This window comes from Magnolia sinica, chromosome 4 (assembly GCF_029962835.1).
Source record: "Magnolia sinica isolate HGM2019 chromosome 4, MsV1, whole genome shotgun sequence".
Classification (NCBI taxonomy): Eukaryota; Viridiplantae; Streptophyta; class Magnoliopsida; order Magnoliales; family Magnoliaceae; genus Magnolia; species Magnolia sinica.
The window spans coordinates 72,145,514-72,173,188 of record NC_080576.1 but is presented as its reverse complement, the minus strand read 5'-3'; the positions used below and the strand labels follow the sequence as shown (position 1 = coordinate 72,173,188).

Sequence of the window (27,675 nt, the reverse complement as noted above, 5' to 3'; positions counted from 1 at the left end):
TGGTTAAAGATTGGTAATCTCTTCGACAGGGTTCCATGAGTGTGGTTGAATACATTGAGAACTTCGAAGAGTACTTAACCCGGTGTGAGGTTGAGGAGGATCCCGTACTCTCTTGCTCGATTTAAGACGGGCCTCTGTTCTGACATTAGGAGAGAGTTGCTCGGCAAAGACATAGACACTCTTGAATAGATGTATCAAGTGGTGTTGGAGGTCAAGCAATACCTCAAGGCATCTATGGGAAGGCGGTTTGAGTCTTGTGATTCTGGCGCTAAGGCTAACCCTTCTGGGCTAAGCTTGACACTAAATATCAATATAAGCCTTCCAGTAGTTCTCAGTCTAGGCCCAAGGATGATAAAGGTAAAGGAGTTGTTGGGTCTAGCTCGCGTAGAAGCGATGATACTAGGTGTTTTAGATGTCAGGGGTTTGGTCACTTTGCCCACCGGTGTGGCACGAAAGAGGGCACCAAGGTGTTCTTTATTGATGGGCAAGTAGAAGTAGTGCCCTCAGTAAGTGACGTTGAGGAGGAAGAATACGAGCCAGCGGAGATCCCTAGTGATGAGGAAGAGGGAGCGTAAGAAACTGCGACACTTGCAGTTGTTTGTTGCGCCTTTGCACAAGCAAAGAATACTGACGATTGGCGCGCAACACAATCTTCTATACCTATGCAAAATGTGGTAATAAGAGTTGCAAGATGTCGCCACAACACGATCTTCTATACCTGTGCAAATGAGGTGATAAGAGTTGCAAGATGTCGCCGCAGTACGATCTTCTATATCTATGCAAAATGTGGTGATGAGAGTTGCAAGATGATCGTGGATGATGGTACTTGTGCCAATGTGGCATCCACTGGTACTGTGAGCCGTTTGGGCTTGAAGCTTGAAGCTCATCCTCAACCCTATAATGTCTTGGGTTGATGAGACTTTCATTCCAGTCTCGCACCGTTGTCTTGTTCCTATTCGGTTTGGATCATATAAAGACACATTTTGGCGTGACGTTGTTCATGGATGTTGGTTATATCATTTTGGGTAGACTTTGGCTCTATGACAAGGATGTCACCATATTTGGTCGTTTAAACGTGTGTACATTCTTGTTTGAGGGCAAGAAGGTCAAGCTAAATCCTCTCCCACCCAAGAACACGACTGAAAAGGAGTCCGCCACAGAGTGGTGTGAGCGGTTCGAAGGAAATGAAGGAATTAGAGTCCAGGTCTAAGCCTCTCCATATTTTAAATGCCAAAGACTTTGAGCGAGAGACTGAGTCAGACTCGATGGTGTACGCCCTTGTGACCAGGGAGAGTGCACCAGAGGCTAGTGTAGAGTTATCCACTGAGGCCATTCCAGTAGTGGATGAGTTTTGTGATGTCTTTCCTGAGGATCTACCGAATGAACTTCCCCTTATGAGGATATACAACAAACCTCCCTCATTACAGGATGAATCCAAAGGAGCATGCAGAGTTGAAGCGGCAGGTTGATGAGCTCCTAAAAAAGGGTTTTATTGGAGAGAGCATGAGCTCATATGCCGTGCTCGCCCTTCTTACACCTAAGAAAGATGACACATGGAGGATGTGTATTGATAGTAGAGCCATCAACAAAATCACAATCAAGTATCAGTTTCCCATACCGTGTCTTGATGACATATTGGACATGATGGCCAACGCTACTATCTTCTCAAAAATTGAACTCAAAAGTGGTTATCACCAAATCCGTATACGCCCTGGCGACGAGTGGAAGACGGCCTTCAGGACAAAGGATGGGCTATACAAGTGGCTAGTCATGCCTTTTGGGCTGACTAATGCTCCGAGTACCTTCATGTGTGTGATAACCTAAGTGTTGAGGCCCTTTATGGGGAAGTTCCTGGTCGTCTACTTTGATGATATCCTGATTTATAGCACGACCAAGGAACAACACCTCAACCATTTGAGGCAAGTTTGTGAGATCCTCAGAATTGAAAAATTGTACGCTAACCTAAAGAAGTGTGCGTTTATGTCTAGCAGTGTTATCTTCTTAGGTTTTATTGTGTCAGCTGAGGGTGTGTTGGCGGATCCCGAGAAAGTCAAGGCCATTATCAATTGGCCTGAACCTCACAATATTTATAAGGTGCGTAACTTTCACGGCTTGACCACCTTCTATAGGCAGTTTATTCGAGGCTTCAATTCCATTATGGCTCCCGTCACAGATTGCATAAAAAAAGGAGAGTTTCAATGGACGAAGGTAGCCTCGAAGGCCTTTAATGAGATAAAGGCTAAGATGACCGAGGCTCCAATCACGCGACTTCCGGATTTTTGAAAAGTTTTTGAGGTTGCATGTGACGCATCAGGAGTTGGTATAGGAGTACTTAGTCAGGAAGGGCACCCTGTCGCATTTTTCAGTGAGAAACTGAATGAGGCGAAGCAAAAATACTTCACCTATGACAAAGAATTCTATACAGTAGTGCAGTCGTTGCGCCACTGGCGTCATTATCTATTGCTGCAAGAATTCGTCTTGTTCTTAGATCACGAGGCCTTGAGATATCTAAACTCTCAGAAGAAATTAAACCCTAGGCACGCCAAGTGGGTCCAGTTCTTTTAAGAGTACACTTTTGTGCTTAAGCAGAAGGCCGGTGTAGAGAAAAAGCCTGCCGACGCGTTGAGTCATCGAGTCGCGTTCCTCAATTCCATGTGTGTTGAAGTCACGGGGCTTGAGCGTGTCAGAGAGGATTATTCTGAGTGCTCGTGTACGCATTGTTGTTAGAGATTCCGTCAGGAGCTAGCAGTGAGTATTTGATATTGGATGGATATTTGTTTAGGAGTGACCGTTTGTGCATACCTCGCACCTCCCTCTGCGATTTTCTTGTCTGGGAGTTACACTCAGGAGGGGTTGCAGGTCATTTTGGTCGAGACAAGACCATTTCCCTAATGGAGGATAGATTTTATTGGCCAAGCCTCAAGCGAGACGTGGTCAAAATTATAGGGCAGTGTCGTACTTGTCAACTGGTAAAGCAGAAAAAGCAGAATACGAGGCTATACACACCTTTACTAGTTCCATTCGCCCCTTGGCAAGATATCAATATGGACTTCGTGCTTGAGCTTCCTAATGCAGGAGCATTTTCACACTGGGCTCGAGTGGAGTCACCCGTGGGATGCGGAGACACTCGGGGTGGGTGACCCATGTGATTTGGGGCCCGCGGGGGAGATCTCGTGTTTAAGACTCCTCACCAGGGGTGATTAATGCGCATTTCATACCAGGCTCGAGTGGGGTAGCCTGTGGGATGCGGGGACACGCTCGAGGTAGGCGGCCCATGTGATTTGGGGCCCACGAAGGGGGTTCGACCGAGGTCCTAACCCATGTGATGTGGGGCCTGGGCTATGAGATAAAGGGGTTAATTCGCCATACTATAATAGTTAGAGCTTTTAGAGCAAGTGGTTGATTGTCCTGCATCAAATTGGTATCAGAGCGGAAGGTCTCATGTTCGAGACCCCTCACCGGGGGTGATTAATGCAGGAGCATTTTCATACTGGGCTCGAGTGGAGTCGCCCGAGGGATGCGGGGACACACTCAGGGTGGGTGACCCATGTGATTTGGGGCCCACGGGGGAGATCTCGTGTTTGAGACTCCTCACCAGGGATGATTAATCCGCATTTCACACCGGGCTCGAGTGGGGTAGCCCGTGGGATGCGGGGACACGCTCGGGGTGGGCCGCCCATGTGATTTGGGGCCCACGAAGGGGGTTCAGCGGAGGTCCTAACCCATGTGATGTGGGGCCTGAGCTATGAGATAAAGGGTTTAATTCGCCATACTCTAACAGTTCGAGCTTTTAGAGCAAGTGGTTAATTGTCCTGCATCACTTCCCAAGACCATTCGAAAGCACGATTCCATATTTATTGTCGTGGACCGTTTTTCTAAAATGGTTCACTTCATTCCTTGTTCAAAGACTTTTGACGCATCCCATATTGCCAAATTGTTCTTCAGTGAGGTTGTCAAACTTCATGGGTTACCCAAAACATAGTGTCTGACCGTGACGTGCGGTTCGTGAGTTATTTTTGGAAGACACTATGGCATATGATGAGCACTAGGCTCCAATTTTCTTCTGCCTACCACCCTCAGATTGACGGTCAAACTGAGGTGGTCAACAGGAGCCTAGGAAATTTACTCAGGTGTTTAGTGGGGGAGCACACCAGGACGTGGGACACTGCACTATCCATCGCCGAGTTTGCATTTAATAGTTCTGTCAATAGATCCACAGGTTTAAGTCCTTTTGAAGTCATTACTGGTGATAAACCTAGAAAGCCTATTGATCTTGTCCCTATGTCCGTCTCATAGGCCATCAGAGTCCGCAGAGTTCGCAGAGTCCTTTGCACATCATATTTATTCATTGCATCAAGAAATCAGGCGAAAGATCACTACTAGTTATGAATAGTACAATTTTTTGCAGACCAACATAAACGATTCAAGGAATTCAATGTAGGGGACTTTGTGATGGTACACATCAGGCTAGAGCGGTATCCTCAGGGAGCCGTTCGAAAATTATATGCGCGTAGCGTTGGACCATTCAAAATTATAAAACGAAACGGTCCCAATGCGTATGTGGTAGATCTTCCAACTTCCATGGGAATTAGTTCCACATTCAATGTGGAGGATCTAGTTTCATTTCTAGGGAATATTGACGCATTGTCCAGCCTTTCACCTAACCATCCCAGTTCTCCAGATCTTTCCCTTGACCCATGGCCTCTTCCCGACCCATCTTCCCAACATTTACCTCCTATACCTACTCTTCCCACATCCAAAGAGGAGATAGAAGATATTTTAGACCATCAGATTGTATCGACGCTGGACGACGGTTTTCAAAAGTTTCTTGTCAAGTAGAAGTCACGCCCAGCTTCAGACATCATGTGGTTCACTGAGGAGGAGCTTCAGGGACTTGATTCAGACATCTTTGAGTGGTTCAGGAGTTTTGTTTTGCCAGTGGCGAAACCTTCGCAGCTGGGGAGAGTTGATGGGGACATCATGCACACGCCCCCTCTACGCACGTATTCGAGGAGGAGGCGGGCCCCACTTTCGATTTGGATTGATGACGGCATCTTTGGAGGGCATCATAATTAGGGGGCTGCGTTTTGGAGTTTTGGAGTAGACCCGATCATCACATAGATTCTACCATCGGATCTCATGATCGTGGCCCACTACTTTAGATGATCTAGGATTTTGAGTTTTGATTACTTTTGTTATTAGAAACTTCATGAACGGTTTTGATTGCTTAGATTAGTAGTTATTTGCTTTAAACTTTAGTATTAGTGTGCACATGGCGCAAGGGTAATTTTGTCTTTTTTGGGGTTTAGGGTTTTCTTATAAATATAGCTATCTCATGTAGGTATCGCAATGATGTTTATGAATAAAAATTCCTGGGTTTTCTTCTTCTCTTTCTTTGGGTTGAAGAATCGAATTGGGTGCAAAGCTCTCCCTTCCTCGAAGGGCTAACTACCATGGTGCGAAGCCACATCCGCTCACCATCTCCATCTTCTTACGTACAAATTCCATCACCTTCAACACCCCTCCCATCATCAGATTCACCTCTTTTTTGCAACCAAGTTTTCTCCTACAGCAGTGCACAAGCAGATTTTAGATTCTGGCCTATCTGAGGGGTTGAAACTTTGGCGGAGTGCTACGCACAAACTATGCATCGGATCGACACGAAACTTGCTATGGAACCTGTCCATCTTTGGTCGATCCCAGCCTAGGAGGCGTTTCTTGATTTTGTGGGCCCCACGCACATGCGGACGATCCATCACGCACGTGCGTCGAGGCCCCCTGACTGTCTAGCGTGCGCAACCTTCCCAAGTGGTCTCTTCCCTTCTATTTCATTCTCTTTTGACTTTAAAAACTCCTTAATCCAAATCCCTAACCCTAAAAAGTTTCAAATCCTAATTATCCCCAATTTGCAAACCCTAGATTTTCCCTCAAATTGAAATTTAGTGAATCTCTTGAGTTGGGAACAATCCTTTGCAAGAATGGATGGTTCTTACACTCTTTTGGGCTTGTTTGACTTATAATTTTATTTGATCCAGCCCTAAAGTTGTGTAGGATGTGGAATTTTGTGATTATTTAAAATTGATGTAATCTCAAGCTTGATCTCTTGCATTCCATATTTAATTTCATGTCCTGCATCACCCAAGTATGATGACGGAAGCTTACCTAACTTGCACCCAAAAACAACCGCTAGATTGCTTGTTTACTCAACCTTATTATGAACAATTCACCTGTTCGAATGCTGATCTTTTGCTCAGAAACTGCCTGAAAGCACTGTAGAGTCATCATCATCATCATGTAAGCCATATCCCAACTAATCCCTATTGTTAAGTATAAATTCAAATAATTAGATAGAATAAATTCATTCCCAATTTTTTTAATTATTCTCCCCCGAGAACTTTCCCTTGTGATGTAGTAAAACTTGATACCAGTGTTGATTACTAGAGACATGAAAAAAAAGATTCACTGAAATCTTACTATGGGTAAAGGGCTTTATGGGTGCCACTTATGTTACATGTAAAATCTACGACACCTTGTTGCATTATTCTGGAGAACTGCCCGCTCCTTTTTTCAGGGGGGGAAAAACACAAAAAAGAAAGAAAGAAAGAACAAGAGTACTGAGAGGTGGTGAAGCTTCTCCCATAGGTGCGAGTGTGTCACATCCCTTGCTCGCTGTCACGAGAAAGGGCTTCCCTAAAGTTTCAAGGCCATTGGATTACCAGCAGGTCAACAGTCTTGCTTTCAATCCAAATTGTAGGTACACCTCTGGCAGGCACTGTTAGCGCCTATTGGAGAAAATTGCATTGGACGCATTTTCCAGTGGCACCCTAACACCTGTAAGAGTTTGTTGAAAAATTCAAATAACAACAAATGATTTCTCATTGAATATAAGGTATAGTTTGAAAATGATCATAGTGTTTGAAATGACAAAGGACTTACTGGCACCCTTCTTGAAAAATTCCTTTATATAAATTAATAGATAGGTTATCAAAATAACTAAAATTCCTTCATAGTTACCTTTAAATTTTTGTTGATGAGGAGTAACTAAGGTTATCATGCCTATTTGGATGTTCTACTGAATCCCCAACTTCACAACAAGGTGTCCCGTATCCGTTACGATACGGCTGTATCGGCCGATACGTAATGGTAACGGTTGACATCGTTACGTGATACGGGGTTGAAACGGCCGTTATAGAATTCTGTAACCGTAACGGCCATTACGGGGTCGTTACGGGCCATAACGGCCATTACGGACCCGTAACGGCTGTCACGGGCCTTTAAAAAAAAAAAAAAACCTTTTTCCTTTCTTTTCTTCTTCTTCTTCTTCTTCTTCCTCTCGGCCTTGCTGCGGGTGCGGCTGCGGCCCTGCTGCGGCTGCGGCTGCGGCCTTCTTCTTGGTCTTCTTCTTCTTCTTCTTCTTCTTCTCTCTCTCTCTCTCTCTCTCTCTCTTTCCCTCTTCTTTCCCTCTTTTTTCTTTTCTCTCTTCTTTCCCTCTTTTTTCTTTTCTTTTTTACTTTTCGGTTTCCCTCTCGCTCCCTTTTCTTTTTTTTTTTTATTTGCAGGTGTACCATGCACCAGCTGCTGTAGGCACGTGTCACGCTAAGACGAGCACTGACACTCCTCGAGCTTCGAGTTGTACGAATGGTTCGAAGGAGATCAAAGTTACATGGGCTCCACAGTGATGTATTTATTATATCTACACCGTTCATCTATTTTCAAATATCATTTTAGAGCACTACCAAAAATTGAATTATATCCAAAGATCATCTGGACCACACCAAAAATAGCAGCGGCCCACCGTAACGTTTATTTTCCATCCAATCTAATCAGACCCGAGTGGGCCCCACTATGATGTATATATTTTATCCATGTCGTCCATCCATTTTGCCACGTCATTTTAGGTCAGGATCCAAAAAATTAGTAATATCCAAATCTTAGGTGGACCACACCATAGGAAACAGTGGTTATAGAATGCTTACCATTAAAAATTTCTTAAGGTCCACTGTAATGTTTATTTTTAATCTAACCTATTAATTGGGTCACACTAACGTGGATGAAGGGAAAACACACATGTCAGCTTGATCTAAAACTTTTGTAGCCCCTAATAAATTTTTAATGGTGAACGTTTAATTATTATTGTTTCTTATGGTGCAGTCCACTTGAGCTTTGGATGTGCCTCATTTTTGGGCTCATGCCCTAAAATTATTTGGCAAGATGGATGGACGGTGTGGATATAGTACATTCATCACGGGTGGGGCCAAAAAACTTTGACACGTGTGCTACACTTCACAATCCGAGTCCCGCCTGGGCCTTAAAAAATTGTACACGAGACATATATTAACTTAAAATTTCGCAATTAAATTATGGACTACAATTGCTAACTCACAATGCCAAAATCAAATTGTTTGAATAGTTTTAATTGTTAATTTGTGGACATTTATTTTTTAAAATAGGGCCTTTTGATTTTTTTCATGATTCACTATCCAATAAATGTCCACCAATTCATAAGTAGGATAATGGCAATAAATTGCATGAATTTGAGGCTGATTTGGAGCATAGATTGGTCCTCCAAGTCAGCCCCAAATTGGCAACACCATCTACCTGAATTTAATTTCGGTTTTTTAAAAGAACTATTGGGAGAAATGATATCAAGTTGTTAAGTATATAAATTAGATATTTAGAAAATTAAATATATGAATTTTGTAGTCAAATTCAGGTTACCTGGTTCAAAAATTAATCAGACAGTCCGATACAACTTCTCACCAAAGAGTGGACCGTTACACCACCATAAACTTGTTCCAATTTATAAATGAATGCATATTTGGAATGCTTAGAATATTCCGGATTTAATCCATATTTTTTTGGCAAATTTTTTTTTTTTTTTGCGCCGTTACGGCCCGTTATGCCCCCGTATCCGTATCGGTTTCGGAGGACACCGTTACGCCAACCGATACCGATATGGGATACCTTGCTTCACAAGGGCGCTGGCAATGTTCCTGAATAGGTGACATGTGGGCAGGGCTAATCATGAATCTCAACAGATGATTCAATCAAGCCATTGGGGGCAAGGTATGGTTGAAAAATCATGCTGATTGGATGGTCCCGACCCTTGGATTGTGGGCCATTATGCCTCAACTATCCGTTTACCATGAGCCATAAATCGGATGGCTAGTGTCATCAAGCCAAAGTGCTTCTTCAGAATCATAAGCAATTCATGGCAGGATCATTAATAAAATGTTTCACGATGATGATTGGAACAATTTTGTTTATCTGCTTGATCTCGACTTTCCATTTTTCATGCTATTTATCAGATGGTTAGTATCATCTGCGCTGTGATTTTTGGATCATGGCTTGCCTGTATTGGTTTGATAGAATAGAATGTCCAGATTGATGATTAGCCATGGCATGCAACACTTTCAAAAACTTTGGGGACTTCACTAATGTTCACGTGGAGGTGGGGACTTCAGCATTTTCCTTTAACACACACACCCGCACACACAAATAAATATAAATTTTAGAATTCTAAATGATTAAAGTCTGGAAAAGCAGCATTAATTGTTCTTTTTTGTTGCAATAAATAGGAAGGGGTACCTCTTTCTTTCTTTTTTTTTTTTTTTCTTTTTTTTTTTTCTGAATTGTATATTGGTTAACTTAGAAAGAACAAATTTCCCTCAATTTGCATTAAGATGTTTAGTAAAATTTAACATATTTCAACAGGCATTTTAGGGTAATTTAGGTTTAATATTTGTAGCTTAATTTGAAAATAGTTTCAACTGTAATTGAAACTTATTACAAACAAAGATGAAACTGTTACTGACCAGAAAAGAAAAGCCTTCCAAGTCAAGATGAAATTTAAAGATGAAATCCACACAAAGGATAGAATCAAGAATGAGGTCACCTGAAATATCCTGAGTAGTTGCCTCAATAGGAGATAACATGATGGACTGCTGATTGAGGTGGTTCGTCCATGATCTTTAAAAGCTGAAAACAGTGAGGGGAAAGTTCCATTAAGTTGAAGGGCCTGAAAAGAGGATGAAGGAACCTAAAAGATCTCAGATTGAGGTGGTGAGAAGGGATATCAAGACGTTTACTTACCTAGGAATGATGTGCAAAACATGATATGTGAAGGTAACTTCAAATAGTTAGGTTAAGTTTATGGTTGTGGTGGCGGTAATGTAGGGTAATTTCTTTTCTTTTCTTTTATTTTTTTTATTATTTATTTTTATTTTTTTCTTTTTTGAATGGCGTGGTGCAGTGGTGATGATGATGATGAATCATAGGTATTATAAAGTCCATACCTTTCCTCTTTTTAAGAAAATGCCAGGTGTAAAACCTGGGTAATGCAGCATGAAGTGGAGTCTGCTAGATTTGTAAGGAGGAACTATAGGGTCTTGAGCCCCAGCAACATACATTTAGGTGATGCTCCCAATTCCTTAAGTTGGAGCCCATTGGTTCAACGATTCAGGCTGTTGATCTGATAGGCCTCACCTTGATGAAGTGTGGCCCATAAATCTCCCCATTTGGCGAATCCTAACCCATGGACCAGTTTACCTAAAAGTAGATTCTTTTTTTTCTTTTTTTTTGGAGAAAGGTGATGATTTTGTTAGATATGAGGCCAAAGCCTAAAAACTGCAATATACATAAAAGAAAGATGAAAGGGATAGTCTATCCTACAACTTTGAAAGCATTCACCCATCCCGTTATATTTAATTTAGCCCCATTGAATGCATCCACTTCCTGACTTCTTCAATTTCGAAAATATCGATTGTTCCTCTCCTCCCACGAAGTCCAGATTCTAGCCAACGATGATATTTTCCATATTGCCTCCCCTATCTTCCTCATGCCTCCCCCATGCCTTGCCCGAAAAGAAAAAAAGAAAAAGAAAAAACTTTCAATGGTTCCTGACATGACCCATGACATTCCAAATAATTCGAAAAACCTATCACATACTTCTTTACCAAACGGGCAATGAGGAAAAAGACGATCAACTGTCTCCTCATTTTGCATGCACATCAAACATACGTTTGGAATCACTATCCTTCTCTTGCGAAGATTATCAACCGTGAGCACCTTATTTCTTCTCACAAGCCATGCCAAAGCTGTCACTTTGGGAGGAGCCCTATAGTGCCACATAAAAAGTTGTACGAGTAATTTGCCCTTCCGATGAAGACCCAGAGATGAAGTTATAAAATGATTTAACTGAGCTATCCACATCATAGTATCCTGCTCTCCCGCTGATGGCATTATCTTTTGAAGCAATTCCAACAATTTGATAATTTCATCTTCTTCTACCATCAAATTCCTACTGCATAAGGGGGTCCAAATCACCTTATTCCCTACCTAGGGGTAACAATGGGCAACCATGATATTTGGATCCATTGATATTCTAGCTAACCTAGGAAAAATTTTCTCGAGTGGTTCATCTCCCATCAGATCATTGCACAGGATTACCAAGAGTGTAAGCCCTGCAAAGATTTAACTGGGATCATCTGCAAATTTATACATTTACTGAGGCTCAGGAATCAGCTTCTTAGTCCGACCCTGATGTTTTAAAACCTGGACTGGACCTCGACCCATTTTTTTTGGTAGTTTGGTCCAGAAACAGGTCCAGCCAGTGGTCTGACCAGGTCAACCAGTGATGTATAAACTATAAAATGATAGGGCTTGCATGACTAAATTCATGTGCCACCAGTTGTTGGTGTTTTGGTTTTTATAAAGTATGTTTTGGTTTTGAACACCATACAACTTGTTTTAGATTCTACCTACAGACGTTTGAACCAGGCAGTCCAACCAGGCGAAGTATCTAACCTGGACATGGCACCATCTGGTTTGGTTTCAAACAGTTTCTTGCACAAAATAGATTGCTAGGTGAACCGACCCGTTACTGTGATGACTTCCTGCCCAAACCTGGTCAAACTGTCCAGTCTGATCTGGGTTTTAAAATGCTGGTCTGATCTAATGTTGTACTCCTTTCAGAGGTACAAGCTATTTAGACTATTCGCTCACCCTGTAAATTAATGGAGATGACATTTGGTTTGCTTTTTCTTTGGGGGTGCTCAGGATCTTGTTCTGCGACTCGATATCCATAAAAAACTGGAAAAGCACAGAGGTTGTGTGAACACTGTGAGCTTCAATGCAGATGGCGGCATTCTTGTGTCCGGATCAGATGACAGAATGGTAATTCTATGGAATTGGGACGCGGGGCTTGTCAAATTGGCTTTTCACTCTGGGCACATGAACAATGTTTTCCAAGCGAAGATGATGCCTTATTCAGATGATCGGAGTCTCATTACCTGCGCAGCAGATGGCCAGGTACCTCAACCTCCTTTTAAACAGGAACCTATCGTGTTCTGCTTCAGTAATGGTCTGTTGTAGGCGTGTAGCCATCTTTTTGTGGATAGGTAATCAGGATTGTTTTATTGGTGGCTTTAGGTGAGACATGCTCAGATACGAGATGGTGGACATGTGGACACGGCAACTCTGGGCAGGCACCAAGGCCGTGTTCACAAGTTGGCTATTGAGCCCGGCAGTCCTCACATATTTTACAGCTGCGGCGAAGATGGGCTTGTTCAGCACGTGAGTTCCATTCCACTGCTACCGTTACACGCCTTTTCACCATTTCTCAAGGGCAGTGGGTCAATTTGGCTTACTCCAAATTGTGGGCCCTTTTGTGAGGTCAACCATGGCCCAAAACTCACACCGATCGGACAATCTAAACATCTGATATCTTTGGTTGAGACCTTCAACCATTTTCTGTTTATTGTCCATTAATTGTCACCTTTTGGAGGGGTTAGGATCGCTGGAAGTCTGATTTTTCAAGATAATCAGGCTCATTATCTGGATGATCTGGATTGGCATACATGTTTGCCACATGCGTGGTGGATGACTCACCACTGAGAAATGGCGGAAAATGCACATAATAGTTTAGCCTGTGTTTCAGTCATCTGGTAGTCTTTCTTGATGCTGATTTTGGTTAGTCTTGTTTACACTTCAACTGACAAAATCCCTTCTGCAGTTTGATTTGAGAACACAAACTGCTACAGAGCTCTTCACCTGCCACTCCTTTCATGATAAGTCACATTACATGCCGGTTGTCCATCTAAATGCAATCGCAATAGATCCAAGGAACCCAAATCTCTTTGCAATTGCAGGAGCGGATGCATATGCTCGGGTGTACGATATCCGCAAGTATAAGCTGGATGGATCAACTGATTATGGCAATCCCACTGACTGCTTCTGTCCTCGGCATCTGATTGGAGATGATCAAGTTGGAATTACAGGCCTGGCCTTCTCTGATCAGAGCGAGCTTCTAGTCTCTTACAATGATGAGTTAATCTACCTTTTCTCTAGGGATTTAGGACTGGGGCCTGATCCAGTTTCAGCATCTCGGTCATCCTCGGGTGCCGTTGCTGGAGCAACATCCGATCCAATTTCAGAATTGCCATCAAATCAGGATGCTGGTACTGGACCTGGGCCCCAGGTCTACAGCGGGCACCGGAATTGTGATACAGTGAAGGGTGTGAGCTTCTTTGGCCCCAATTGCAAATATGTGTCCAGTGGGTCAGATTGTGGTAGGATCTTCATTTGGAGGAAGAAAGGGGGGGAGCTCTTGCGTGTGATGGAAGGTGACAGTGATGTTGTGAACTGCATCGAGCCTCATCCTCATGCCACTATGCTCGCAAGCAGTGGGATCGAGAGTGACATCAAGATATGGACCCCAAAAGCAACTGAACCGGTCTTGCTGCCAGCAAATATTGCAGAGGTATGTACTGTGCAACGAATTCTCTCTTCCGTCGCCATTTAGATCCTCGTATTTGGTTAATCTAGGATTTTGGCTGGCACATGCAAATTTGAACTTTTTCCTTTTCTGCCAGCCAATCTTGAATTCACCAATACAAGGATCCAAACCAGTCCTTAGTTTTAGTTGCCTGGATGGCAGAGGAAATCTAATTTCTCTGCTGTTCGATTGGGAAAGGCTCTGATACCTGACCGATTTGCTTCCTTTGCACTCGATGATGACGACAACTATAATGGCAACATCAATGATTTTGGTATTGATGACGACAACGTTGACCATGATGATGATGATTATTTTGGCTTTGATGATGATGATGATGGGGACGACAACGACGATTTTGTTGATGTTGGTTTTGATGATGACGGTGATTGTGGTGCTGGTGATGATGATACTGCTTTTGATGAATGATGGTGATGGCTACCATTGGCCATGGACTATACTCAGACAAAACACAGGACCAGAAAGCGTCTATCCCGCTTTTCTTCTGCCCAAGATGTGCTGATGCACGTCTTCCCATTACTGCATAGGCATAGGTCTAGTTTGGGCCGTCGAAGGAATGCTTGGGCAGAAGAGGCGTCATTGTTGGAATACATGATGGCCCTTAACAGCAGTGATGATGCAACGCCAGACAACACCATGGATACCTCCGACGGCAACCCTGGGGACTGTACGGTGAACTGATGTTACTTATCTTGCTTGTCATTGGAACCCATAAAAATTGTACATATATATATGTATGTATTAGTGAATAAATTTCCTTTTTCCTGAGGGTACCAGTGAATAAATTCTACCTTCCTTTCACTGCACTGGGGTGTTGTCCCATAATATAGTCTCATCATCATGGAGTAAAGATCCAGGTGCTAACTGGTAGTAGGTGAGGCAGGCAGATTTTGTCTTCGGCCTTCATTTGCATTATCATAGGGGCCCAAGTACTTCAAAATTTAGCTCAGAAACAGGCAGGTGCATCAGGTGACAACTCAGTTATCGAGTTTGAGAAAGAAGTGAGTTCTGTGATTTGAATAAATCCTGCAATGTCCCTTTAATTCCTGTTTTGGGAGGGTGGCGCCATTTTTAACAGGACAGGGTAAAAGGCAGGTAGGCCTGGGAATGGGTAGAGATCCTAGTCTGCTAGATAGGCCATGTGGATCAACATAAGACTCATTTTTTAGGTGGTGGGCCACACTATGGAATGAAGGGAGTCTCTTCCATAAAGATGATGCAACTCATTGAAAAAATGGATTTGATCCAAAACCATTGGCCATTCTACGGTTTTACTCTGTCTGCAGATGAAAAGGCTAGGTCTCTTTGTTGCAACTCTTGCTTTGCCCATCGTGTGTGTATTCTGAGTGGGACCTACCTGCATTTGAGTTCATTTTAGTATAGTGTTCTCTTTTCTTCAAACCATTGAAAACCATTGGTTGTTCGACTATTAATCAGTTCATACATTGAATGGCCAGGATGGCTTGTGGCAAATTCATACTGTGCCCATATCATATTCTTGCTGGGACCACCAGTTGGTGGTTTCGAATATCTATGTGCATGGCTCAATAGGGGCCTCTAATGGTACATGCGGGCTGTCAAATCCCAGCTTAATGGAAATCCATGGTTTATAACAGCACTGCCAGCTAACAGATCCAAATAAAAAGGTGAAATCCCCGGAAATACCTTTAATAGTTTTTTTTTTTTTTTTGTTTTCCTTTTGATTTATTTAGTAGTAGTAGTAGTATTCTTATTCTATGGTGATATGATCTGGTAGAGGGTTAATTAGCGTTTGGATAAGATTGAATATAGCTTTATAACCTCAATTTTGTCTAGTGTAACTCTACATCTACATGTGTGGGTCCATGTGAAATGGGTTATAATCATGCAAAAGTCCTTGTTTCATTTATAAATTGGTTCTCAAAAATCATTAGAAGTGGTCGAGGCATGTAAATTAAGCTAAGTGCATCATACATGTCATTCCTTCTGGAGAAGTGGATTTCTGTGACTACTTTAATATGTGTGTCAGTGTGCCTTGGTGGTGTCTGCTTTTTTTCTTTTTGAGTCTCCTTGAATGCCATGTAGCATTTGGACTGGGTGTTGTTGTGTATATATGTTAGGGGGAGGTTAATATATGTGGAAATCTTCCTTTCCTTTGGTGTACAATGAAATTTTTAGTAAGAGGAAAATCAATCCGTCCGCTTTAGAAATTGGGAGCGTTCAAAGCCCCCTTCATCCCCAATAAAAAGGCCCATTTTACATTTGCTCTTTTACAAATGGGGTCTGACCAGAAATGTTTCTCTCTCATCAGAGGTCTTGTGATAGATTTGATATAAGTACAAATGCACATCTCCATTGTGGAATCATTCACGGTCCATTTCATTATTCTTGTACTTGAGAAGGCGTCTTACCTTTTACAAATCTTATCCACACATCTTCATTGAGGGATATAAGAGTAGGTCTAAACTTGAATGGTGATATTTATTTTATGATTATCTGATAATTATCTCTTAAAAATCTATATAATTGATGTACAAGTAGACTACAAATTTTTAATTTGTGTTTGCCAAAACTGTTTCAGCCCAACTTAGGTTCGAGAACAACATAATACCTACCTCAAAATGTTTATCTTCTGGTGATATTTGGAAACCTATACTGCACATCTGTTCACATGAACTGTCTCATTCGATCCTAGATAGTATTGATTAAAGAATCCTTCAGTAGGCCATTTCTTGAGTGCTTGGGCCTTACTGTGCATTGGCCCAAAAGAGCTGCTTGGATAGTATTTTTTTCTCCATTTCTGATGTTTTTTTTTTTTTTTTTTTTTTAAATAATAAAAAATATTTATTTATTTTTTACACGCACACACCGCCCACACACTCACGCTGCAGTGGGATTTCACCACCTATGGATACTTACCCTTGACCGGGCGTTGAAACTCCTGAGAGTCCACCTCTGATGTTGTCTTGGACTAGGACCACCCCAAAAAACCAATGGACTGCTCCAACAGTCGCAACCCATTTGCAGATTAAGTTCTACTCATTGTACTGAAGTGGACCATGCATGATCATGTGCAGATGAACTTGCACTTGTACACCAGCCAAGGGCTTAGCACGAGGGATGATGTTGTCTGTGTTATTACATGAGTAGGGGTGGCAACGGCCATCATGCCCTAAGCTCTGGCTGGACCATAGCTCAAGTGGTAGACTGAGTGAAAGATACCTCGTTTCAACACTTGAGGTCTTGGTATCGATCCCTAGTGGGGGTGGCTAACAGTGAAGTGTCAACTGACAGTGGGATGTACTAACAAGCTAAAAAAGAAAAGAAAAAAAAAGCTCTGGCTGGACCCAGTTCAGGGCTAGGGCCGACCCTGCCAGGAAAAGAGTGAAATGGTTAAGGGGTTGAACTTGTTTAATCTAAGAAAATTTTGGGTTTGATCCCTTACATTCACAACGACAAGTCCCACCATTGATTAACCTTAGATGGAAAAGTACTTTTAAATTACACATGTACATTGAAGAACCACGCACAAGTGTCCTTAAACTGTCTGTTCTTTTGGTACAATGGCAGCACACTTAATGATTGGACCAGCCATTTCTCACATCCAGCCTAGATTTCAAACCCAGGCCTGGCTTTGGGCCCCAAGCCTTGGCCTTATAGGGCGTGGTCACTGCCACCACTGTACATGAATGTGTATCTAAAGATTGAGCAATTAGGTGAATCAGATCACCATCATCTCATTGGGATTGGGCTATTATGACAGATCACCATTGATCTAGTGTTATATCATTGATCAATGGTCAGATCATTTGTATCGATTGATGCATATACTACAAGATTGGTGGGGTTGCATCATATTATTGTCGTTCTGCTGCATTGTGAATATCTTTACTTGCATATATCAAGAGAGGAACATGAATTCTTCAAGGCTACCATCATCAAGAGAAGAATTATGAATATCATCATTAGGGCCAAGAGGTGGTAATTGTGCCTCATCCCCAGAGCTAATTGAAAAAGGGAATCATTAATCATTTTAAGTGGTTCTAGAAAGAATATAGAAATAAAATAAGGGTCCGTTTCCAATGCAGAAATAATCAAGTTCCTAGATATTTGAATTGTTCAAATTCGAACTAATTGCATCTTCATTTGATCGATAGCTTAGCCAGAAAAAAAAAAAAAAAGAAAAAAAAGAAAAGAAAAGAATTTTAATTATATCAAGAGCTCCATCTCTGAATGGGAGAATGTCTTAACTTTTTTTTTTTTCGTTGTCCCACCAAGGTAAGAGGACATGGAAGCACTGAACTAAAGTTTGCCCCCAGATGGATTCTAGGACCCCATGCACATGCATTCAACATCATCCACCACTTTTTTCGCTCACGAGTTTTTCCAAAGGGACATCAACCACACGTTATTTGATTCATTAAGAGAAGACTTCAACCTCAGTTGACCAATACAAACCTATTACTTTATGCATTATTTCTAAAATCACGGTGATTTGTTTGTGCCGCATTCTAAATAGCATGATATCCCCTTATCAGGCTACCTTCATCTCTCCAAGCAAGATTCATGATAGCACTCTCATCACTAATGAGGTCATGCACTCCTTTCACGCGAAAAAAAGGGTAAGTTGGTCGGCTTTTGCATCCAACTTGATATATTGAAGGCCATTGAAAGGAAATTCGTCAAGGAAGCTACAGACAAGATATGATTTGATCAAAAGTGGATTGAAATTTTCATGTTTTATGTTACCACCACATCTTATTCAGTGCTGATAAATGGTAATGCTTCTGAGACCTTCTGCCTGATGTGTGGGTTAAGATGAAGGTGATTCACTATCTGTCAGCTTATGTCCCTTTGAAAGCCAATCAAATTGGCGTAGCCTGCTGCACCACACTGACTATTTTGATAATGGATCATCTAATCCTTACATATGTCATTTAATTAATAGCATTGATTCGGTCAATGACAGGAGAGAGATGGCCTGACAGTTCCTTGACATTAGAAAGGAGTTCACAACCATTGATGTTCTTGGGGATTACATCAACTAAGGTTGTCATGTCTATACGTGATGACTACTAGGCAATTTCTGGCAAGTCATGACCAGAGGAAATGGGTGCTCACATCAGTATAAGAGTGTGCATGACATAGATAGCTGGCACTTTGGACATGGATCAGTATGAGAGCATCTACTGCTATCAGACCTTTTGTCAATCCCTTAATCAAAGGTAGTGAGTAGAGAATGAAGTTCTCCCTTAGGATGATTTTGATACATGCCAAGATATACTCAATGAGGGAGCGCCCAAGTGCAATTGAGTCATCCAAAGGGCTTTTTTTTTTCCCCCTCTTTTGTTAGCTTGTTAGTACACCCACTGTCAGATCCATCCAAAGGGCTTTTGGCATCTCCTGACTAGGATCCACAAGGAACAATTTTCAATATGGAGAATAATTTTATCATACAAGGATAATGTTTGCAATTGGCCTAGTGAGTCATGCTGGCATGTCTTCATTATGTCCAAAGGATAGTTTTGAAATGAAAAACAATTCTTTAAAATTTTATTTTTTTTTAAAAAAAAAAACTAAAAAAGGGTTTTCAGTTTTGGGTCATGGCCAACTGCAAATCCAAGGGTAGATCTTCAAGTTCCATATGATGGAGGATACTTTGAGACGTGGGACCATATTGTGGAATGGTAATGATGATGTGGCGGTTTGAGCTCATGTGCGTGAAGACTTCCTCAGTGCTTGCACTATCATGGTATCTCTTATAATTAAGTTGAACCTTAAAAGCCCAAAAGGTTCATACACCTATGCGTTATTGTGCTATCCGTCGTCAAAATTTTAAGATTTGGGGTTTAGAGAGAAGGGAAACCCCATGATCCTCTATGTGGTTGAGTGTAATAGTAAAGTGGGAGTGTGATCTTGTGGAGACCAATCTAGGAGTCTCATAGTTCATCTCTTCAAAGAGATTTCCTTCAAAAGGTATACCATGAACCCACCTGCATTGTGTCATATTCTGCATTATCATCTCATATATATATATATATATTGAGCACTTAAAAAGGGCTATTGATGTCTTCTAACTTGGCAGCACTCTCCTCCTACATCTATATCTAGGCAAAAACCCTTTCAATGATGCTTCTTGATGCAACAAGGACCAAGAGTGATCACATTGGTCTTGTGATGTAGAGCGGGTTGCAAACACTTTCATGGCAAAGATGGACCAAAGAAAGCCCGATCGGAGGCAGAAACGATCCGGACCATCGGAACCTTAAATTAGTAGTATCTCGTAAATTGGGATGAGTTTTTCAACATATTATATATGATTTTGGGGTAGGAAAACCTACTTAAGCCACCACATTGGATTTGCAAGATTCCATTAGATCGACGGTCAAAAGGCCGTTTAGTTTCATTTTTACTATAAATAGTAAGTTTTAGTTTGAGTATAACTTTTGATCATTCGAGTTGTAGAAGTCGTGCCCAACATGAATAGGGCTTAGAAAAATTAGGAGAATAATGTGGTTGGGCCAAATTGGACACTTACTATATTTGGCCGCAAACCATGAAGTCAGGAATAGAGGTCTATAAATAGTAAGTTTGTCTATAAATAACAAGTTTACTATTTATGGTAAGTGATGTTTTTAGGGTGTTTGAGTTGGAGTGTAAGTCTAAAACTCCGTCCTAGGTTTGAGATCATTGTTTAAAGACTTGTAAATTCATTTTTATCATCAATCAAATTATTTTAAATTTATTAGAAATTATTTCTACTTTTAGTACCCCTCGTGGATAGAGGAAGCTTTGTGAGGAGTCCAGAGAGCTCCATGGATTCAGAGTAGTTATCCCATGAGGAAGATGGTGATCGACCTCATCACGTCCCTCCCCGTGCCATCTTGCAAAGTGTTTCACAACTGTTTACTGATGACACACTGATTTTACTTCAAGCCATTAAAGAAAGGCATAAGAGATGATAAATATCCTTAACATCTCTAAAGATCAAAGCCAAGAAATCATTAGGAACAAGTCCAGTTTGGTGTTTGTGAACAACACCCATTGTAGAGTGCAAACTGCTGTTGCTAGTATCCTACGTATCCAATATAAAGAGGCCTCCTCCTTTTCGATACTTAGCGGCTACAATCTTGGGGCTCATACCCAAACCGAGGCACTTTAGGATCTGCTGGTTAAAACTTAAAATACATAATTGGAACCAGGGATGCAAAAGCAAAACCGTTGTTGTAGGCTGGCCAGCTCAGTCTCATAAACACTATTGCAGCAGGCATGTTGCAACACTCATGGCAACACCGATTCTACTGTCCAAGATGGTGAATGAGATTGCGCACCTTCAAAGGAACTTCCTATGATCCACCCATGAATTCCAGAGCCTCCAACTGCATAATGGAAAATGGACTAGGTGAAAAGTTGGGTTTGAGATAGGGCTGAAAGTTGGGTGGTTTCAACCCGACCGACCCGTGACCGACCCGACATTAGGTTAGGCTTGGGCAGGATGTATCGGGTTTGGTCTCAAGCTTGGTCTATATAAACACCAACCCAATAAAAATTGGGTCAGGCTTGGGTTGGGGTCTCGGGTTGCCCAAGCCAACCTGAACCCATGGATATATAAGTTATAAATTGTAATTGAGTGCGGATAGTCTGTTTTGAAGTCATAGGAAATTCTAATGCCGTTGGGTTTCATTGGTCCATGCCATTTCTGATGACTCAAGCTAACAAGATATGCAGGATTCCTCCCTCCCAAATATATATTTTAGCTTGTTTGTTTAGAAAAAATGAAGTTCTTTACAATAAATAATTAATATATATTTAATAAAATCATAGATACAAAAAATAAGACGTGTATTGAAATATAATAGGCTAATGTAATAACAAAAATATTAGTATGTATCCACCCGACCAACCCAACCGAGCCCGCTTGGGTTGGGCTTGGGTTGGGTTAGGGTTGAGGTATAGGAACCTTGGGTTGGGCTAGGGTTAGCACCAACCGGACCCAACCAAACCCGCCTGACTTTCAGCCCTAGTTTAAGATATCACTGCCAAAGATGAACCATGGGCCCATACAATAAGGAACAAGTACCTCGAAGGTACTAACTTTTGGCCATGTATGGATTTTTCTCTTCAATCGTACATATGAAAGCAATATCAAACCAATTGAATGCCATTAGGGAAGACAGTATGTGGGTGGTGGAAAATGGGAGCCTCATTGACATCTAAAAGGATATTTGTATCCTTTGTGTACGATCTTCAATCTCAATGTATATCACAAGTATTCCACAAAGCCATTGCCTAATAGATTGAGCAAGCTGATTTTCATTCAGGGAGATGGAACAGGGACCTATCATTGTTTGGTTTTTTCAAAATGCAACTGAAAATATAAATGTTAGAAAACCAATTTTAGATCTTAGAACACTAAGGATCCCCATGCATATGTTCTCAGGTTTCTAGAAAGAAAAAAAATCCAATGACTAGGATTTACTTGGCCAATGTTGCTGATGAACTGTTATTTTGTTGATGTTTTTCCTTCAATCAGAAAGTCTCCCCTTATTCTATCCAGGTGAAGGAGAGAATGAGAGCCACATGTTAGCTCTTAGAGTAAGGGCAAGGAAGACGGAAGAGCTATCTATGTAGTGGATGATGGCTGTACTAGCCGGAGAAGAGGAACTTTGCTATTTTACCGTGGCTTTCAAGCTCACCGAGTTGAGTTTCAAACGACTATAAGAGCTCCCTTATATAGACTTTTCCCACCAATGTGAAAAGACACAAATGCCCATTTAAAATACACTACAGGGGTATAGTATTTACTACAGTAACAAAAACCAAAATAAAATATTAAACAGCTTGCATTAGGAACCGAACAGTCGCATGGAGGAACTGAACGGTTGCAAGGAGGAGAACGCCAGTTGCTGGAATCTTCTTTCAGCATTTACTGTATTTGAGATTGCACCATTTTGGTTTGGTCTTCCAACACTCCCCTTCAAACCAAAACTGACTTCATTCCGAGCATCGTTTTTAGTCGTTTGAATGCATTTGTTGGTAATGCCTTTGTGAAAATATCCGCCACCTGTTCCGTAGTATGACAATACTCTAATTTTATCGTTTTCTGTTTTACGTGATCTCTCTAAAAATGATATCGGGTATTAATGTGTTTGCTTCTTCCATGCTGCATTGGATTTTTGGCTAGTTCGATTGTCGATTTGTTATCCACATATATGACTGTGGATCCTTCCTGCGGATGCTTCAGCTGCTTTAGTGGGTTTCTCAACCAAATTCCTTCACAAACAGTGGACGATTCTGCTACGTATTCTGCTTCACATGTGGACAGGGCGACCACACTCTGCTTTTTCGAATTCCATTTGAAAGCAGTCGTTTCGAGATAGAATACATAACAATGGTGCTTTTTTTTTTTTTTTCCATCTTGGTTACCTCCCCAATCACTGTCTGAGTATCCATATAGTATTGCTTCATCATTGTATGGATAGAAAAGACCGAATTCCATTGTTCCTTTGACGTACCTGAGGATTCTTTTTGTGGCTAGCCAATGTGATTCTTTTGGTGTTTCCATGTACCTAATTAGAAGTCCAACACTGTAGACGATATCCGGCCTTGTGATTGTGAGGTACCTTAGGTTTCCAATCAGACTCTTTAATATAGTCGAGTCAACGCTTCTTCCTTCTCCGTCCTTTGTCAGTTTTAAGCCCGTTGCTACAGGCGTGCTTACAGCATTGCAATTGGCCATTTTGAACTTTTCAAGCAATTCCTTGGCATACTTCTTCTGAGATATATAGATGCCACCATGTTGTTGCTTCACTTCAATGCCTAGAAAAAAGGACATCAGACTTCCGTCGGTCATCTCGAACTCCTTAAACATGGCCTTCTTGAATTCATCAAACATCGGTTGACTGTTTCCTGTGAACAACAAATCATCAACATACAGGCATGCTATAAGCATATCACCATGAGCATTCTTCTTGATGTAAACTGCATGCTCATATGGACATTGGGCGAAGCCGTTCTCTTAAAGATAGTTGTTGATGCGTGCATTCCAAGCACGTGGAGCTTGCTTCAACCCATAGAGGGCTTTCTTCAGTCGATACACCTTGTATTCCTCCCTTACATAATAAAGCTTTCAGGTTGGTCAACATAGACCTCTTCTTCTAGAATTCCATTCAGGAATGCAGATTTCACATCTAGTTGGTATATTATCCAACTTTGATAGGCTGCAAGGGAGATAATCATCCTCACAGTGTCAAGGCGAGCAATAGGAGCGAAGACTTCTTCATAGTCTACCTCGTACTTCTGTTTATAGCCCTTTGCTACGAGCCTTGCCTTATAGTGATTGATCTCACCATCAGCATTTCTCTTGATCTTGTACACCGATTTGACGCCAATAGTTTTCTGGCCATTAGGAAGTGTAGTCAGCTCCCATGTGTCATTTTTCTCAATGGCATGAATTTCTTCTTTCATGGCGATTCTCCAACATTCTTCTTTTATGTCTTCTTGAAATGTCAGAGGCTCATGATCTGCATACAGGCAAAAAAGATTGACTTCTTCAGTTTGCTCATAGATGTCGCTTAAGCTTTTCATTTTTATAGGTGTCATGGGTGAGGACGAGCTGGTTGAATTTTGACTTGATGGAGTACTTCTAGGAGTGATGGAAAGTACTCCTGGACTTCTGTGTATTGATGATGCGACCGAAGAAGGTGTTGCAGGCGTTTTCTCTTGACGGTCACGCCTTTCTTCATGTTCTTCTGTTTCGACTAGAATATCTTTAGTCGATTCTTCATTGTTCCATATCCAAGCTTCTTCCTCACTAAAGACCACATCTCTACTCACCATTACTTTATTGGTTAGTGGATTGTAGAGCATGTAGGCTTTAGATCCTTCACTGTAGCCGATGAAGATGCATTTTTCGCCACGATCATTAAGCTTCCTTCTTTTTGCTTCTGGATCTTGAGCGTAGGCAACACACCCAAAGATCCTTAGGTGCGCTACACTCGGTTTGTAGCCACTCCATGCCTCCTGTGGTGTCATGTTTCTGATGCTCTTGGTTGGACACCGATTGAGCAGGTAGGTAGCACATGCAACTACCTCTGCCCAAAAGCTCTTCGGCAGGCCTTTCTCCTTCAGCATGGTCCTTGTCATATCGAGGATGGTGCGGTTCTTCCGATCCGCAATTCCATTATCTTGTGGCGTGTAGGCTGCAGTGTATTGCTGCTTGATGCCTTGTTCCCTGCAAAAATCTCGAAATACATTTGAGGTGTACTCTCCACCTCTGTTAGATCTGAGTACTTTAATTTTGTGAGCACTTTCAACTTCGACACGAGCTTTGAAAATTTTAAAGATAGTGAAAGCAGAAGATTTTTCTTTGATGCAATACACCCAAAGTTTTCTACTGAAATCATCAATGAAGGTAATAAAGTATTTATTACCTCCAAGAGAGGGTGTTTCAAGTGGTCCGCAAATATCAATGTGAACCAACTGAAGTGGTTCCTTTGCTCTTCTAGAGACTCAACTTGGAAAGGAGTTCCTTTGTTGCTTGCCGAGTGTGCACGCTTCACACACATATTTTGGAACTTCAATAGCCGGCAAGACATGCACCATGCTTGATGAGGATAAGAGTTTGAGGCCACTAAAATGGAGATGCTCGAAGCGAAGATGCCATCTCCATGAATCATTCTTTACGAGTCCATAGAAACACTTCTCAGCCTTTGTGTTAATATGGAGCGGAAACATGCGATTCTTCGCCATTTGGACTTGAGCCACAAGTCTCCTGTGAGCATCATTTATAGAGAGAGAACAGTTCTCCATGTGTATGACATACCCCTTCTCAAGGAGTTGGCCGATACTGAGGATATTATTTTTCATGTTTGGTACGTAAAACACATTAGAGATGTAATTTGGCTCACCATTCTTCTGATAGATTTTAACTTTTTCTTTGCCTATCACAGGTACCTTTGATGAGTCGTTAAAACTCACGTCGCCACGAACTCCTTCTGTGAGTTTCACAAACAGTTCTTTGTTACCACTCATGTGGTTGCTTGCACCCGTGTCGAGATACCACACATCTGGTCGTTCGCATGCCTTTTCTTGTGCAAGGAGGAGTGTGGAGTCTTCTTGTTCATGGTGTGATGCTTCAGCATAGTTGCATCGTTCATCTTGATCCACTTTACTCCAACACTCAGAGGCATAATGGCCAAATTTCTTGCAATTGTGGCATTGAACGTTCTTTGTATTTCCACGACCACGTGTGAATCGGCCTCTACCATTTCCTCTTCCACGAAAATTGGTAAACTTTTGTTGATTTTGTTGATGGTTTGGATGATATCCACGCCCTCTGCCTCTTGCACGATTGCTAGTGCCACGACCCCCTCGTTGTGTATGACCATTCTTTTGTTCTTTTAGAGTCAACTTAAACTCTAAGGCATATTCAAGTGTTGAACCAGCATTCTTTTGCATTCGTTGCTCATGCACTTGCAACGATTCCATCAGTTCTTCAATGGACAGTTTTTTCAAGTCCTTTGATTCTTCGATCGCTACAACCACATGCTCAAACTTGGTTGTGAGAGATCGCAGTGCCTTTTTAATGACACGTATATCTTTAACTTTTTCACTATTTCTTTTTAAATTGTTAATAATAACAATTAGACGTGAGAAGTAGTCAGAGATACTTTCACTTTCCTTCATGTGCGCTGCTTCGAACTTGGCTCTTAGTGTTTGAAGGCAAACCTGCTTCACTCGATCAACACCCTTGAAGATGGTGCCAAGAGTATCCCAAGCTTGCTTGCTTGATGTTGCTCTTTTCAAAGGTTGATTCATCCAACCCTTGATAGAGGAGGAACAAAGTCTTGTTGTCTTTCTTCCTTTGATTTTTTAGAGCTGTCTTACAAGAGCTCCCTTATATAGACTTTTCCCACTAATGTGAAAAGACACAAATGCCCATTTAAAATACACTACAGGGGCAGAGTATATACTACAGTAACAAAAACCAAAATAAAATATTAAACAGCTTGCATCAGGAATCGAGCAGTCGCATGGAGGAACTGAACGGTTGCATGGAGGAGAACGCCAGTTACTGGAATCTTCTTTCAGCATTTACTGTCTTTGAGATTGCACCGTTTTGGTTTGGTCTTCCAACAATGGACCCCACATGTGTGAGACATGTGACACGGAGGAATGGGAGGTGTGAATCTCTCTCTCTCTCTCTCTCTCTCTCTGCAAGTGATGCCTAAGGGGTGGGATGTCTAAGTCTCTTTGTTATCTACAAGGACTTCTCTCTTTGGAATATGATTTATGTATATGAAGGAGAATTAAGAGTTTAGGAAAACACCAGTTATGGTACTTCAATACCCCACAGTCTTTCATATCCTCCACTATATTGGAATTTTATTATCTCGCCTTACCCATGTATCCATATATGATCCAATCCCTCCACCATCATTGCCATCCATCATAGACCCAATGCCTGTGTAGATCAAGTGGTGGATCAAATCTATCAAGTGGCGGATCAAATCTAAACCATCAGATCATCATCAAGTACAAACAAATCTATTTTAATAGTTAAAATAAAAATTTAACGGTTGAAAATATTTGTAAAATCTTTTAAAAGTTTGAACTAAGAGCTTATATGTATGGTACACTTACACTCCTATATGGATTAGGGTAAAGGCACACTGACTTATCGTCATCCACGAAGGTGGAGACCTTCAGTACCCATGAGCGCTGGTCAGTTCACCGTGCGAGCCCATTCGATTCACAATTTGTTTACTACCGCGTGTGTTCTCGATGGTAGAAAATGGATTTGTTTGAAATCGCTTGGTTTCCTTGAATATTTTGAGCATTTTGGAGTCGCCACTAGCCAAATAAGGATTAAGAATCCATGGTTGACTAGAATCCGTGGA

General features: G+C 41.6%; 1 protein-coding gene across 3 annotated transcripts in view; it reads left to right on the top strand.

Moving 5' to 3' along the window:
* LOC131243210 (uncharacterized) overlaps positions 1-14,601 on the top strand; it is a 36,311-nt gene extending 21,710 nt beyond the window's left edge. Inside the window, exons 2-5 of one of the 3 annotated variants that reach the window (XM_058242382.1) lie at positions 12,058-12,309; positions 12,430-12,573; positions 13,013-13,759; positions 14,240-14,601. In XM_058242382.1, the coding sequence (XP_058098365.1) occupies positions 12,058-12,309; positions 12,430-12,573; positions 13,013-13,759; positions 14,240-14,476 (1,380 nt within the window). In that variant the 3' untranslated portion in view covers positions 14,477-14,601. Of the gene's footprint in view, positions 1-12,057; positions 12,310-12,429; positions 12,574-13,012; positions 13,760-13,871 lie in introns of all 3 variants that reach the window. The other 2 variants (XM_058242383.1, XM_058242384.1) reach the window with 2 other exon arrangements.
* The last annotated feature ends 13,074 nt before the right edge of the window (positions 14,602-27,675 follow it).